The sequence below is a fragment of the Microcebus murinus genome, chromosome 20 (genome assembly GCF_040939455.1).
Source record: "Microcebus murinus isolate Inina chromosome 20, M.murinus_Inina_mat1.0, whole genome shotgun sequence".
Taxonomy (NCBI): Eukaryota; Metazoa; Chordata; class Mammalia; order Primates; family Cheirogaleidae; genus Microcebus; species Microcebus murinus.
Genome location: NC_134123.1, coordinates 41,825,311 through 41,840,345, shown reverse-complemented (window position 1 = coordinate 41,840,345; position 15,035 = coordinate 41,825,311). Strand labels below are relative to the sequence as shown.

At 36.8% G+C, this 15,035-nt stretch overlaps 1 protein-coding gene across 1 annotated transcript in view; it reads right to left on the bottom strand.

Annotated features, from left to right (window-relative positions):
* Positions 1-14,162, bottom strand: part of LOC142862592 (uncharacterized) — a 57,271-nt gene extending 43,109 nt beyond the window's left edge. Inside the window, exon 1 of the mRNA XM_075995592.1 lies at positions 14,036-14,162. Within this exon, the coding sequence (XP_075851707.1) occupies positions 14,036-14,162 (127 nt within the window). The remainder of the gene's footprint in view (positions 1-14,035) is intronic.
* Positions 14,163-15,035: the final 873 nt, after the last annotated feature.

Here is a 15,035-nt window from a genome sequence, read left to right as displayed (position 1 = left end):
CTCCTAAAGAAAACAAGGTAAGTTATAAGTAAAGAAAACACACTACATTTTTTCTCTGTAGTAACACTTCTATGGACTGTAGCTAATTAGGCTCAGGAATTGGGAAGGAGTTCAGGGAAAAAAAACCACAATGTTTGTATGGGTAAAGTAGTAGAAAATGACATGGTGTATTTAGAACATCCATTTATTTGTAAATGGTGAGAGAGTATGGGGCATGTATAGGATCCTTCAGCAGTGGTTGGTGCATAGTAGACACTTAACCATTTATGAAAATAACACAGGCAGAGTGATGGAGGAGAGCATGGGAGGAAACTATCAGGAATTGGAGTCTATACAAAAGAGCTTTATATACTGATTCTGAGAGCTCAGAAACTGTGGCAGCCTCTGAAGAATTTATTGAGCCATTGATGTGATAAAACTGGCCTTTTAGCATCCCTCTACCTAGTAGAGGTGTAGAAGATGGGTTGGAGTGGCCAACTTTCAGGGGAAAGGCATGTTGGGAACCCATCAGACCAATCAATGTGGCAGTGACTGGGGCCCAGCTGAGGCTTTGGAATGAGGAAGGAGAGAGGTAGATTCAGGTAATATTACAGGTGAGATGAAGTGCACAGTGGTATTTTTTTTTACTGAGGTAGGTCAGGTAACAGAATATTGAGGAATCAATGGGACTTAAGCCTACTTACCACTTCTATAGGAGCATCGACTATAGTCGACAGCCACAGATGAAAACGGACAGCTGAGTATTGACTTTAGCCAACAGCCATGATATGAAAGTGCACAGCTGAGGTAGACTTTAGGCAACAAGCAAAATCTTTTACTTTTACAGCTTTTATCTCTGTAGTTGTAGTGTGTATGTTCAGCATATAAGTTACTACCAATCTGTGACCTTTTAACAAATCCTTTGTATGAGTTATTACAGTTGTTTTCCTAAAGCTGCCTGTAAAGTAAAACAAGCTTTCATTGCTTTAAAGCTTTCCTCATCACACAAGAGCAAAACGGATTCATCACCAATGTACAGCACAAATTATCCTGTGAACTATCAGTACCAGCTCCAGGCAAGGTTCACAGCTGGTGAGCGAGTACCAAAGTGGTTAAGAATTTGGAGTGAAGGATAGGCCTTGATAACGACTCTTGGACTTACAAATTCAGAGGATGAATGATTGTGGTGTCTTCTGCTCAGACAAGATGTTCTTAAGTACCATAGGGGGTTGTGAAAGAAGGTACAGTGTGAGCCTAGCTTCCAACCAGCTAAGTGTGAGTATGGGTTTTCCAGGGAAGGCAACCACCTCTGGGTGGTGGTTTACCATGTGGACCTGAAGCTGCATTTTAGCACTTGTAGCATTTAGGGGGAGCTGATGTGACAGGACTAGATAAAACTGCCCAAGCAGTGTGCACAGTGAAGAGTGGAGGGTAAGGTTGTTTTATCAGGGGAGCAACACAGGCCTAAAAGCTACTACCTGTGAACTTTCAAAGGTCTAAAACAATATCAGCAGCCTGATGTAAAACCTCTAGCTTGTTAAAAACAAACCAAAATACAAACAAAAAGAAAACATGAAAACCTTGCAAAATATAATTATTTGCAAGGAGATATTATCAAAAGCCATTCTGTTTTATTCCTACAATATTATTGAATCATATTGTGGATGAATTTTCATATAGCTAATATGTGTAATGTACTGTGGAATGAGAGCCCTTCAAAAATTTTTTTTTGAAGTCTATGAAAGAGGTTGGAGCATGCAAAAAGGCGTCTTTTCTTTCACTGGCACCTGCAACCCCCATCCCCCAGCCCCTGACACCTCCTTCCTGGGGTCCCCTCTCCATGCTTGCCCATTGTACCAATCACCACATTTCTCAATTTTGGAGGGGATTTCTGTAATGCTGAGTATAGACTTTCTGCATTAGTAGCTCCTTGTGGTACTCTTCCCAAAAGATTTAGTTCTTTTTTAATTTTTTTTAATTTCAGCATATTACAGGGGTAAAGATGATTAGTTTATGTATTGCCTCAAAAGAGTCAGAGCTTCAAGTGTGTCTATCTCCCAGATGGTGAGCACTGTAATCATTGGGTGTGTATATAACCATCTCCTTCTGCACCCTCTCATCCTTCCAATATACGATCAATTTAGTTCTGATGACTATCATCTTAGATCACTTTCTCCCTCTGGTGTGCCATGGTGGCCTTGCCACTGCTTCATCTAGTCCAGGGCTCTCTCAGTACTCTCTGGCAGTTGGCCTGGTCCAGGATCTTCTGTTGTCCCAGACAAAAACATTGCTGTGCTACTACCCTGCTGGCTGCCTGGGAGTGTGACAAGTCATCACTATAATTTTATTCTTCTGCTTATATCATTGCATAAACCATTGCATCATACAGTAACAAACAGATCTCATCACATGCTGGCTGAGCTAGTGAAGAAACTCATGTCTGAGTATCCTTACCTAGCACGGACTACACAGACCAATCAAGTAAAGGCTGGTTTATTGAAAATATCAACACCCTGGATAAACTTCTAGCTAGATCAATCTAGGGGATAAAAGAAAACACAAATGACCAATATAATGAATGAAGGTGGAACTTCATTAAAAATCATACAGATTTAAATTTATTATAAATAAATAGTACTAACAATTTGATCAATACATTTGACAGCTTAAGACAAATGGGTAAGTTCTGTAAAGATATAAATTTTCAGAAATTATAAAACAAGAAATAGAAAACCTATAAAGGCCAGGTGTGGTGGCTTACACCTATAATCCTAGGTCTCTGGGATGCGAAGGTGGGCAAATTGCTCAATGTCAGGAGTTTGAAACCAGCCTGAGCAAGAGCGAGACACCGTGTCTACTATAAATACAAATAAATTAGTTGGCCAACTAATATATATAGAACAAATTAGCCAGGCATGGTGGCACATGCCTGCAGTCCCAGCTACTCAGGAGGCTGAGGAAGGAGGATTGCTTGAGCCCTGGAGTTTGAGTTTTCTGTGAGCTAGGCTGATGCCACGGCACTCTAGCCTAGGCAACAAAGTGAGACTCCTTTTCCAAAAAAAAAAAAAAGAAAGAAAGAAAGAAAGAAAGAAAGAAAGAAAGAAAGAAAGAAAGAAAGAAAGAAAGAAAGAAAGAAAGAAAGAAAGAAAGAAAGGAAGAAAAAAAGAAGGAAAGAAAGAAAGAAAGAAAGAAAGAAAGAAAGAAAGAAAGAAAGAAAAGAAAAGAAAAGAAAAGAAAAGAAAAGAAAAGAAAAGAAAAGAAAAGAAAAGAAAAGAAAAGAAAAGAAAAGAAAAGAAAAGAAAACCTGCGTAGCCTTGTATCTAGTTTAAGAAATTGAATTTGACACTAAAAACATTTTCTACAGTATGACCCTCTGGGTTCAAATGACCTTATTAGTTAATCTATTCAACATATACAGGAGTCACCCTTCTTCATAGGACATATATTTTAAGACTCTCTGTGAATGAATGAAGCTACAGATATACACCAAACCAATGTATACTTTGAATTTTTTTCTATATGTACATACCTTTTATAAATTTTAATTTATAAATCATACACAGTAAGAGATTAACAATAATTAACATTAAAATAGAGCAATTACAGCAACATACCAACATTATTACTCTTGTGTTCTGTGTTCGTTATTAAGTAAAATAAGTGTTACTTGAAAACACACATGTTGGTAGCACGATAGTCAGTCTAATATCTGTGATAGCAACTCAATGACTAATAAAAAATAGTAGCATATATAGTGTGGACAGGCTGGACAAAGGGATGATTCACATCCCAGGTGGAATAGAGGATGGGGAAGAGTTGAGGCAGAGCTGTGGAAAGATCAGTTGCTTTTCCCCGTGAAGCCTGGTCCCTTAGATAGTGGTCACCACAGAGGATAAGAAAATTGATAGGAAATAGAATAAAAGAATATACAGAGACTAAGGTATACTTTATAGTTTTATATAAAAAGATCAGATATAACAGTGGGCTTATTCAGTAGACTAGACATATCACCGTGAATGTCTAAAAGTATGGTTAGACATTCATAGGTTCTTATAAACACAGATATCAATTACCAGTTTTCAGGGTAACATATTTAAATATCAGGCCATGCAGTTGCTATGGGAGACAGGCAGTTGGTTGGGGTCAAAAGTCTTTTCATAGGGTTTCTATTCTATCTAGGTGAACAAATAGGAACAGAGTCTTTCAAGGGCTAAATTCTAAGTTCTAAGACATAGTCATCATTTAACAAAGGTATAACAAAAGAGGCATAGTGACATTATATTTTTTGATCTAGTTGTTGTGGACTTAAAGGTAAACAGTGAGGAGAGAGCAGGAAAATGATCTCTATGAACAGGTTGTTTAGAACACAGGGGCATCTCTCTGGGCAAAGGGCACTCATTATCTCTGGCTCCCATCCTGTGAGTCATATTTGCCCTGCCTTGTCTTCTAAGGAAACAAGGAAGCTCACAGATTTTGAGATACCAGGAAGCCTTTCTGGAAAACATCCCTATGGGAGCCATGAGAGCCCACCCTTGATAGCAGCTTCTGATAAGTGAACCATTGAGTTCACACATTCTTTCAGGGCTAAACCCTGCACACTCCTGTTTCTGTGTTTAATATAGTAACATAGGGTGATACTATAATAGTCTTATGAGCTACACTTCATTAATTCCTCAATCATATTTTTCCAACAAATTCCCCCTTTTTTAAAATTTTTATTAGACATGAGTTGATGCAGTTGTATGGCCATCACGGTGATGCGTCAGTCCTCTGCTGTTTTTTTGGGTTTTTTTAGAGTTTTCTCCAGACTATAAATAAGCACAGGTAAATGAGTAAAATAATGTTACAAGTTATTATGGTGGAATTTTTGTAGATTTTAAGATGAGAAAGTGGATCAGCTGACTCCAAACAAGATGAGATGCCAATAATAGTGTCAGACTTAGAGAGTAAATTCAGTTTGTGACTGAAGGTATTTAGTATTTTTCTGTTGTAAATTTCCAATCTGTTCAGTCAGACGTTCTTGATTGAGTAGATGTTTTTTAATGTTTTCCCAAGGAAATAGTTTGATTTTATATATACAGAGAAAGAGAGAGAAATACAAATGAGTAATATTCCAATCACAACAGAGCCTAAGTTGCTTTTGCAGACTTATGACCTGGTCTCCCAGTAAGGTGACTGCTTGTTGTAAGGCAGCCACTTAGGTAGCCAATTTGCTGTCAATTTGATTCTGAGTGGACCATAATTGATTTGATTTGTGATGCAAATTTTGAACAAATTCAGTGCTTTGAGCTGTTTGGTGTAATGCTACACTGGCCTTGGTGGCAGTTGCAGTGATTGCAATAATTCCCAAAGTAGCTGCTATTAATAGACCAATCAATCTTTTGGTACATTTAAGATTCTGGGTAAGCAGTTTATGCAAAGCAAACTTTGCTGGGGTTTCCTGCCAAATTCTATTCATTTTAACAGGTAATTACAGCCCTGCTCTGGCTTTAAGAATATAAAGTGCTTCTTTATGGGGATTGAATTTTATGGATTAATTGATACAGGAAAAATAAGAACAGTTGGTATAAGTCACTAGGAAGGAAGGTGCATCATAGATAGCATATTCAATCATGAATAAGTAGGGCAATTTAACACAAGGTTGAGTATAATGAGTAGAGTTTAGGTAAAAATTCCACTCTCCACTGCTGTTTAGATCTAATGTGTTTGTGGTAATCCAGGCCTGCAAAGGGTGTGAAGCTGCCAATAATTTCCACAGTTGCTGATGAATAGGGCCATCTAAACTATGAGGAGCTGGAGTGCTCATACCATAATGGTGCCAGGTAACATGACTTTCAAAGTTAGTGTCTGTTATAGACATTGAGGTGACAGGTTTTTTATAACGAAGTTTTTTAACTTTATAAGATGAGGCAGGATGCCCATAGGGACTCCAGTCTAATACATAACCTCAAGAAGGTGAGCCAGTAACAATGCGTCCCATGTGACTTTTACAATTTTTCCATTGTACCCAGATTTAAGGGTCAGAAATTACTACCTCCTTACAGATGGGTACATCTGGAGGTGCAAATTTAGTATGTCCAGAAGCAGAAAAAAAGGTTGCACTTACAAGAAATAACCAGGCTTTAGATTTATCACTGGTAGAGTTGCAGGTGACTAGCCAGATTGGAGTAGCAGGTTTTAAACAATGAATACCTTTATGAATACATATGGGAGGGCCTTCTGTTTTAGCTTCATATTTTTTAATTATAGTGTCCTGCTCATTGAGTTTCACTGGACCACAATAATAATAATGTCCTGGTAGCCAATTAGTATCATTATTAAATACTAAGAAAGGAATGTCAGCCCAATTGACAATTTTATTTAAAGGTGAATTGGGAATATAGGCCTAGTAATGATAATTCTGGTTATTGAAGATTCTTACCGCCATTCTCAGTATCCAGATCATGGCAAGAAAGAGGTTTACAGACGTTTTAGATACAGACATAGACTTCAGTATTCTGTCTGCTTCTTCATAGGTCCTCTTCAGCTGTCCACATGTCATGATCAGTGGCTGGGACGTTTTCTTGCTTCAGCACTTCCTATTCTTTATTTTCATCCTTTTAAAGCCCTCAACCAGGGCCTCCTTCCCTTCTGGTGGTCTCCTCCATTTTTTCCCCTCCTGTTTCCACTCTGGGTTTGATTCTTCTGCTTGGAATCCAGACTATTTGTCCATCAGCTCTCAAAAGACAAGGAAAGCCTCTCCCCCACACCTTTGCCCATCCTTCTTTCCATTTATTCTTCTATATCATCTTTCTACCAGATAGGCTGGTGAGGGAAAGGATGGTGGATGGCTCCCTTTCCAATACTTCTCTACTGCTGTTAAATCATCCTTTTTATGATAACTCAAAAAAATTTAAAGTAAATAAGGCTTAATTTTTTCTATTCTAGGGGAACATATACCTCCCGTTTTTGTTTAAATAACATATTTTAAGGCTTGATGAGTATGTTTTTTACTATTTTAGGTAATATCTATTGAGTTAAATGTAGAAACTGGAATAATTTATTTTGTGGATAATGATTATCAATTGTTTCTATAAAATCAGATATATGTGATTGCCAATCCAGATTTTGCTGATAAGCCTTTTGAATTTGTGAATTAGTAAGGGGAATAATACTTTATTGAGGATCTTGGCCACTCAGTTGTTCTAGTCTGTTGCTGTTTTTGTAGGTTATTTACCAAAATTAAAGAAAAACCTTATGTAGTCATAATTTTAAAATTAAAAACAAAACATGTTAAAGAATTAGGATAAGTATATTATGCCATTTTATTAGGAGTATGTTAATAGTAACCAAAATCTTTGTTTTAGTCAAAATTTCTTAATAAATGTCCTTTCATAAACTTTATCTCATCGTGCATATATCACACAGCATCTATAACACCTTCCATAAAACTTTGTGTTTTGTCCTAAAATTCCTTTTTCCTACATAATGAATCATTTTAGGATAAAAAATTCTATGCAAGATCCTTTCTTTACATTATCTATTCTTTAACCTTTCTAAATAAAACTTTAAATTCTTTGATATCTTACATCTTTTTCTTTAAATAACCCACGAATTATACAAAGATATATATTTTAACAAGAATACATTCTGTTTCTTTTATATTTCTTCCTATTAATAACATCTTATTATATGGTATATCTTATATGTAGAATTACATGCATTGAGTACGACAGTGAGAATATTGTAGCCCAAGCACAGGCGGAAAGAAGACTGGCTTAAATACAGTTGTAGAATGGAATGAAGATAAAAAATGGCAAAAAACTGGAGATAATTATGCAATGAAAGAAGCAGAATTTCCACTTATAAATTCCAAGAGTTGGTTGTTCTGCCAGTTCCTTCGCTCTACATGCAAAATCAGTGACTTTTTACCCTGGGCATTTTCAATCTCTTCTCTGGAGCCACAAGTTCACTTCCACAGAAATATTGACTGGTAATTATAAAGCATCTATTGCCTATCTAACACTGTCCTGTACTTATTTCTTCTATTTAAATATAAAATCAACTCCATAATTTATAAATCCTTCTTAGTGTTTACCTGAACAAAGTAGCCTGATAAAGTCAACAAATCAATTAGTTCGATGACCAAAAGTAAAAAAAGGAGTAACCAAAAAGTGCTTTCAATATGCTTCCCAAATTAGAATGAAAAGATAGAATGTACTAAGTGAAATGATATTACCACACTGTGCAATTACTAATACATTCAGATAATTTTATGAGCACCATTAAGTTTTATAACAATCCTTGTTGGAATTGCAGATCAGGTCATATAAACGATACGTAATGAACTTTGAAATAATAAAATAACATAGTAGGCCTATCAAGAGCAATAAGTATGTAAGAACAGAGGATTGGAATGGGCAGGTTCCCATTCAAAAGCTTTAGGGGTTAAAACAATTAAACATGAAGCAAACAAAATATTTCCTTTCAGAATCTTTGAAGTTTCTAGTTTGCTAGTAAATTCTCGACACTTGAAATTACCCATTTTGTCTAATATGTCTTCTTTTCTGTTCAAAATAGGCATACATCCACAAACATAAATATAATTCCTTAGTCTGTAAATATACTACAACTATAGTTCAACTTAACCGTGATGTATTTGTATATCTGATTCAATATAAATAAAAAATATGCTTATTTCTGTTTCACTGGCCATGCAGGTTGCATGTTGAAAGAAAACTGTAAGATAGAATGTAACATCTAGTCATTCTGTGTTCAGAAATGTATGGCTTTCATTAAGTGCAAAATGTTTATTATAAGCACTACAGTAACAATGTAATTACAAAGGTAATGAAAAAAAGCTTTGGGAACCTTACTCTTTAAAGTACAGCCACTGATAAAATGGATCACAAATTAGGTCTTTGTATTGTGTAGCCCGACAGTACATTTTTACAATTGATTTCCTCCAACTTTGAGTAACATGGGATACGTTAATGTTGGTGGCATAATAACACTTTATTCAATCTACAACATGTTGGAAACAGTAAAAACATTTTTAATTTAATGAAACAAATTAAGTTTACATGTAATCTAAAAATATTCCAAATTACATTCTATTTTATTATCACAACGTGCAGTAGTAAAACAAGTTATTTTTAATATTATAATTTTTACATTCTGATTATAATGAGAAGAATATTACTTCATCATATACTTACATCATATATCACTTAAAATACTGTTTATTATAAGAAAATCCTTGGTACCTATCCATTTCATAGATCTTACATTTCAGTGTTTTTAATTTTCCATGGAAACGTACATGAATAATGCCTACTTAATACACAAGACTTCTAATAAATGTGATGTAGCTATCATTAAACACACATTCACATACACACTAAGAATGAAAGCATACCAACTACGGTATTTAAAGTTGAATAATATCAGTACTTGCTTGCAAAAAATAGCAAAAATGTATACTTTATTACATTTTCACCCCACCCGGACCAGAAAGTATATTTTACATGGAATTATAACTCTCAGAAAATCTCTCTCTTTTTTAAAGCTGACATACAATTAAATCAACTAAATATTTTAACTGGGTCGTTCTCTATAATCAACAACCTAGTTTAAAGAAATGAGTGAATGTGTTAGTGCATTAGTGTATTGCACTGTGAGCCCTCTGATAAATGTTTAGACTTGATTCTAGATTAATTGCATTCTGAAATTTATGAAAGTATTTTAAGTATCAATTGTTCATTGTTCTATAAGGTATATCTTTTGCATAAATATTTTTTCATATTCATTATATTTGTAAGGTTTCTTTCCTTAAAATTTTTGTGATGATGAGCAATGTTTGAGAAAATATTGGAGCATTATTTGCAGTGTAAGTTCTCCCATGTCCGATAAGATCTGTTATAACTAATGGTATTGTCAGCAGTCTACATTATTAGTTTTGCTTTAAGTATAAGTACTGTTGTGCATTTTAAGGCTAATCCTTTGGTAAAGCACTTACACGCATTACATTTATCTCACTTTTATCTAGTCTGATTTCTTTGATGTAGAATAAGATGTAAACAGTTATTAAAGCCTATGTCACAACTTTCACATTCATAGAATTTTTCTCTGATATGAATTCTTTTATGTAGATTAATGTGTGAGCACTGGGAAAATGCTTTGCCACATTTCTCACATTTGTATGGTTTCTCTCCTGTATGGATTCATTTATGTTGAGTGAGGTCTCTAAACGGGATAATGGCTTTGCCACATTCTACACATTTTTAGAGTTTCTCTCCAGTATGAATTCCTTTATGTCGAGTAAGGTATGTGCACAGGGTAAAGGCTTTACCACATTCCACACATTTGTAGGGTTTCTCTCTTGTATGAATTCTTTTATGTCGAGTAAGGTGTGTGACCTGGGTAAAGGCTTTGCCACATTCCTCACATTTGTAGGGTTTCTCTCCTGTATGAGTTCTTTTATGTTGAGTAAGTTGTGTGCAGCTGGTAAAAGCTTTGCCACATTCTTCACATTTGTAGGGTTTCTCTCCAGTATGGATTCTTTTATGTCGAGTAAGGTTTGTGCACAGGGTAAAGGCTTTTCCACATTCTTCACATTTGTAGGGTTTCTCTCCAGTATGGATTCTTTTATGTTCAGTAAGGTTTGTGCACAGGCTAAAGGCTTTTCCACATTCTTCACATTTGTAGGGTTTTTCTCCAGTATGGATTCTTTTATGTCGAGTAAGGACTGAGGACTGGATAAAGGCTTTGCCACATTCTTCACATTTGTAGGGTTTCTCTCCAGTATGAATTCTTTTATGTTGAGTAAGGGATGTGAAATGGGTAAAGGCTTTGCCACATTCTTCACATTTGTATGGTTTCTCTCCCATATGAATTTTTTTATGTAGAGTAAGTTTTGTGCAACACATAAAGGCTTTGCCACATTCTTCACACTTGTAGGGTTTCTCTCCAGTGTGAATTCTCCTATGTATAGTAAGTTTTGAGCAACAGTTGAAGGGTTTTCCACATTCTTCACACTTGTAGAATTTCTCTCTTGTATGATTTTTTCTATGTCCAGAAACATTAGAGCTGTGGTTATAAGTTTTGCCACTTTCATTAAGTTTGAAACATTTCTCTCCAGTATGTCTTGTCTTGTGTCTATTTAGATTTGATGATTTGCTAAAGACATTTATACATTTATAACATTTGAATAATTTTCTGTGGCAAGTTGACAAACATTGGGTAAGACCATCAGAACATGATTTCTGCCTGTTATACTCACCCCCACACTCCCAGTCTCTTCTTAAGTGTATATATTCAAGGCCATTTCTTCCATATAATCTCATTATTGATTTCTGAAAGGGGTCTTTTATACACTGCTCAGGCAACAGGTCTTTGTTGCAATGGGAAGAGAGTTCTGAAAGAGATGAAAATAACAAAGTATCTGACTAAGCAGACTCTGGTGAATATACTTAAAAATTTGAATATATAAAACTATAGAAAGTACATTAGAAAGAAAGCACAATAGAATACCATGGTCTTACTTCCATCATAGATGTATGAACTTAATAATATAATTACAACCATGATTCTTTTAGAAATCATAACTGCTAATAGTTCATAGCACCCCAATTGAGCATAGGAAGGGGAAGGAAACTTGGTTGCATTTACCCACCACAGCCCTTCCTCCATGCTGACACTGAGTTATCACTTTAGTAGTAAAATCCCATCTCCTGGATTCCCTTTCAAAAGAGAATGAAACTATGGGCATATGTCCACACATGTGTTTTTTGTGGCCTTTCCAAAGGCTGGTTTCCACCTCCTTTGACAACTACATAACTCTCTGAGAAAAATATGCACATATCAAGAATAAAATTATGCATTATCATAATGATGGTGCAAAATATTTAATTATGCTATAAAATTTGAAAGGCAAAATAAAAAAAAGATCATTGCCATGTGTTAATTTCTATACAATATAAAAAGACATAATTATTGATATCGATATCAAAAAGGTGAGGGCAGATGTAAAGATTACGAATTTTTATATGCAACTGAAGTAGTTATTCATTTAACATAAGTTGCAAGTTCAAAAGGTTTTATATAGTTCTCACAGTGAACATCAGAAAAAAATGTTTACAGAGAAAAAAGAAAGCTAGGCAAAGAAACAAAATATGTCACTAAAAATCAGTGAGGCACAATGCAGGACAGAGGGAGAGGAAAGAAAGAAAAGACAGTGACAAAAGTTATATAAAACAATTAACATAAGAGAAATTGTAAGTCCTTCCTTTGAGAAAATTATGTAAATTTTTATGTACTACTGTTTCCAGTCAGAAGGCACAGTTAAATAAAGAGTTAAAAAAAATCCAACTATATTCCATGTAAAGCGACTTGACTTCATACTTGATGAAAACAATAGACTACAACTGGCAGGATATAGCAAGATATATCAGAAAAACATTTAGCATCAAAGAGCAGTGGAGTTCAAAATTATATTAGGCACATTATTTTAAAGTGAAAAACGTTATAATTTTTAAAATATACTTTAAGTCAAAACTGTCACAAGAGGGGGGCGGAGCAAGATGGCAGACGAATAACACCGCCAGACAGAGTGTATCTGCAGAAAAGACAGATTCTAGCAGAAATTAGAGGAAAGAAGCAAGAAGACGAGCATACAGCGGAAAAGGGCCGGAAGGAGGGGTACCTGAGACCCCGGGAGACTCCACGGGAGGAGGCTGCGGAGGAGAACTGGAGGCTGAGACCACTGGAGCAGCCCAGAGACCAGCGGCAAGGGTAGGTTGATTTGCTGTTTCCCCTCCCCTGCATTTCGGACTGCTGGTGGGCTCCCCAGCGGGTGGAGAGACCTGTGGACACCAGCCCAGAGACCACTGCCACCAGCCAGCGGTGAGCCTGTAGCAGACGTGGCACCAGGTTCCCAACTTCCTCCAGGCACCTCCGTGTGCACAGGCCCGAGCCACACGGCAGGCACCATATTGTCTCCTCCTCCCCTCCGCTGACCCTACCCGTGGCTGCCCAAAGAGACAATACAGCCACCAGCCAGAGGCACCTCCAGGGAATGGGACCTTCTCTTTTGGGACCCTACAGCTGACTCAGGGGAACTCAGACTGTGAGCTCCCTACCCGCCAGCCCTCCCAGGTGCTGCTGGCACGGTGTTCACAGGACAACTGTGCCGACTCAGAGGCTGAGAGACATAGACGCAGCTTGGGCTCCCTGTGGGTGAATTGGGACTGGAACTCCTCTCCCTGGTGGGGATACAGTTTGAAATCTGGGACCCAGATCCTTTCACAGGATAACAAATCATAAAGCAGAAAACATAACATCTCCTTGTGGTGATCTGGGATTTCTGTACCAAATACCAATATCACCACGACACTCACACATTTCAGACATGATGTAATAAATACAGAGAAATTAAAAAATGGTTTGCAGACAGATGTGGTGGCTCATGCCTGTAATCCTAGCACTCTGGAGGGCCAAGGGGGGGAGGATCGCTTGAGCACAGGAGTTGGAGACCAGCCTGAGCAAGAGTGAGACCTGGTCTTTACTAAAAATAGAAAAATTAGCCAGAAACTGTGGCACATACCTATAGTTCTAGCTACTCAGGAGGCTGAGGCAGGAGGATCACTTCAGCTCAAGAGTTTGAAGCTGCAGTGAACTACCAAGATGCCATTGCACTCTACCCAGGTTGATAGAGTGAGACTCTGTCTCAAAAAAAAATTTTTTTTACCATAGATTTTCTCAAATATACACACATATTTCCATGTCCTACAATGGAATGGAAAGCAGTCAGTACCTGCAGTCCCTTATAAACCATGAGCAGGGCTTTTGTTCTCACTCTAACCTTAAATTAACTACACTGAAGAGAAATAAAGTCCTTAGATAATTTAAGAATAAGGGACAGGGAAGACTGTATCATAGATTAAGATAAGGAAACTCAGACTTCCCAGAAAACATTTCCATTGAAGCAGAGTTTTCCAAAAGACTTTAGAAGGTCTGGCTTCCTCCTTGACCTTTGGACCTCTCTCCTGTGTCACCTGCTTCATTCACTGCCACCTACCTGAGTGTTTGGCGACAGTCTCATTTGTCTTCACATTCCAGGGCTCTTTTTTTTGCTCCAGAAAGGTGATCAGGTCTGGCTTAGAGGCAACAAGACCTGTTTTATTTGAAGAAAAGTGACATGACATTTTTGAGATTCTTCCATTACCAATCGAGGACTGTGCTCAGTAGAGAAACGGGAACAGTACGGAAGACTCTAAAAAAAAATTAATCCCCAAACACTAATGCCTGTCAGACATTTTATAATATTTAGAAAGTACTTAAAATTTGAGGGTCCTTAGCTCCATTACCCAATACTTGTGGAATCAAATATTGGTGGTGGATATTGGACTGTAAACTGTGAGCAACAAAATCTTATACCACCAAATTTTTGGAATTATCACTAACAAAGAGTGAAAGATACTGATCAGTTCAGGAAAGGGAAAGATTAATGTCAAGATAAAACAGATTGAAGATTTTCTTTCCTATACCAACAAATCCCAATTTTTCCTTGGAAACAAACATCTGAACTTTACTCATGCAAAGCAGAAAATCCCAGAAAAATTCTGCAAAGGTAGAATATAAAATTCTTAGTGGGGAATAAAAATTATGCATTGAAAAGATCTTTACCTATGAACACCAAATCTCTGTAGTTCTCTAACATCACATCCCTATACAAATTCTGCTGAGCATTGTCAAGACATTCCCACTCCTCCAGAGAGAATTCTATGGCCACATCCCTGAATGTCAACAGTCCCTGAAAAAACAAAACAAAACGAAACACATATTTACCAAGTGGTCATGTGGGGAATTCTTAATTTCACTGCTGGTGAAATAACAGAGTAAAGAGAACTGGTTTTGACTCATATGAGTAACTGGAATTATTCAAAAAGACAATTTTTAACACAGAAATATTATGTAGGCTGGGCGTGGTGGCTCACGGCTATAATCCTAGCACTTTGGAGGCCGAGGCGGGCGGATTGCTCAAGGTCAGGAGTTCGAAACCAACCTGAGCAAGACCC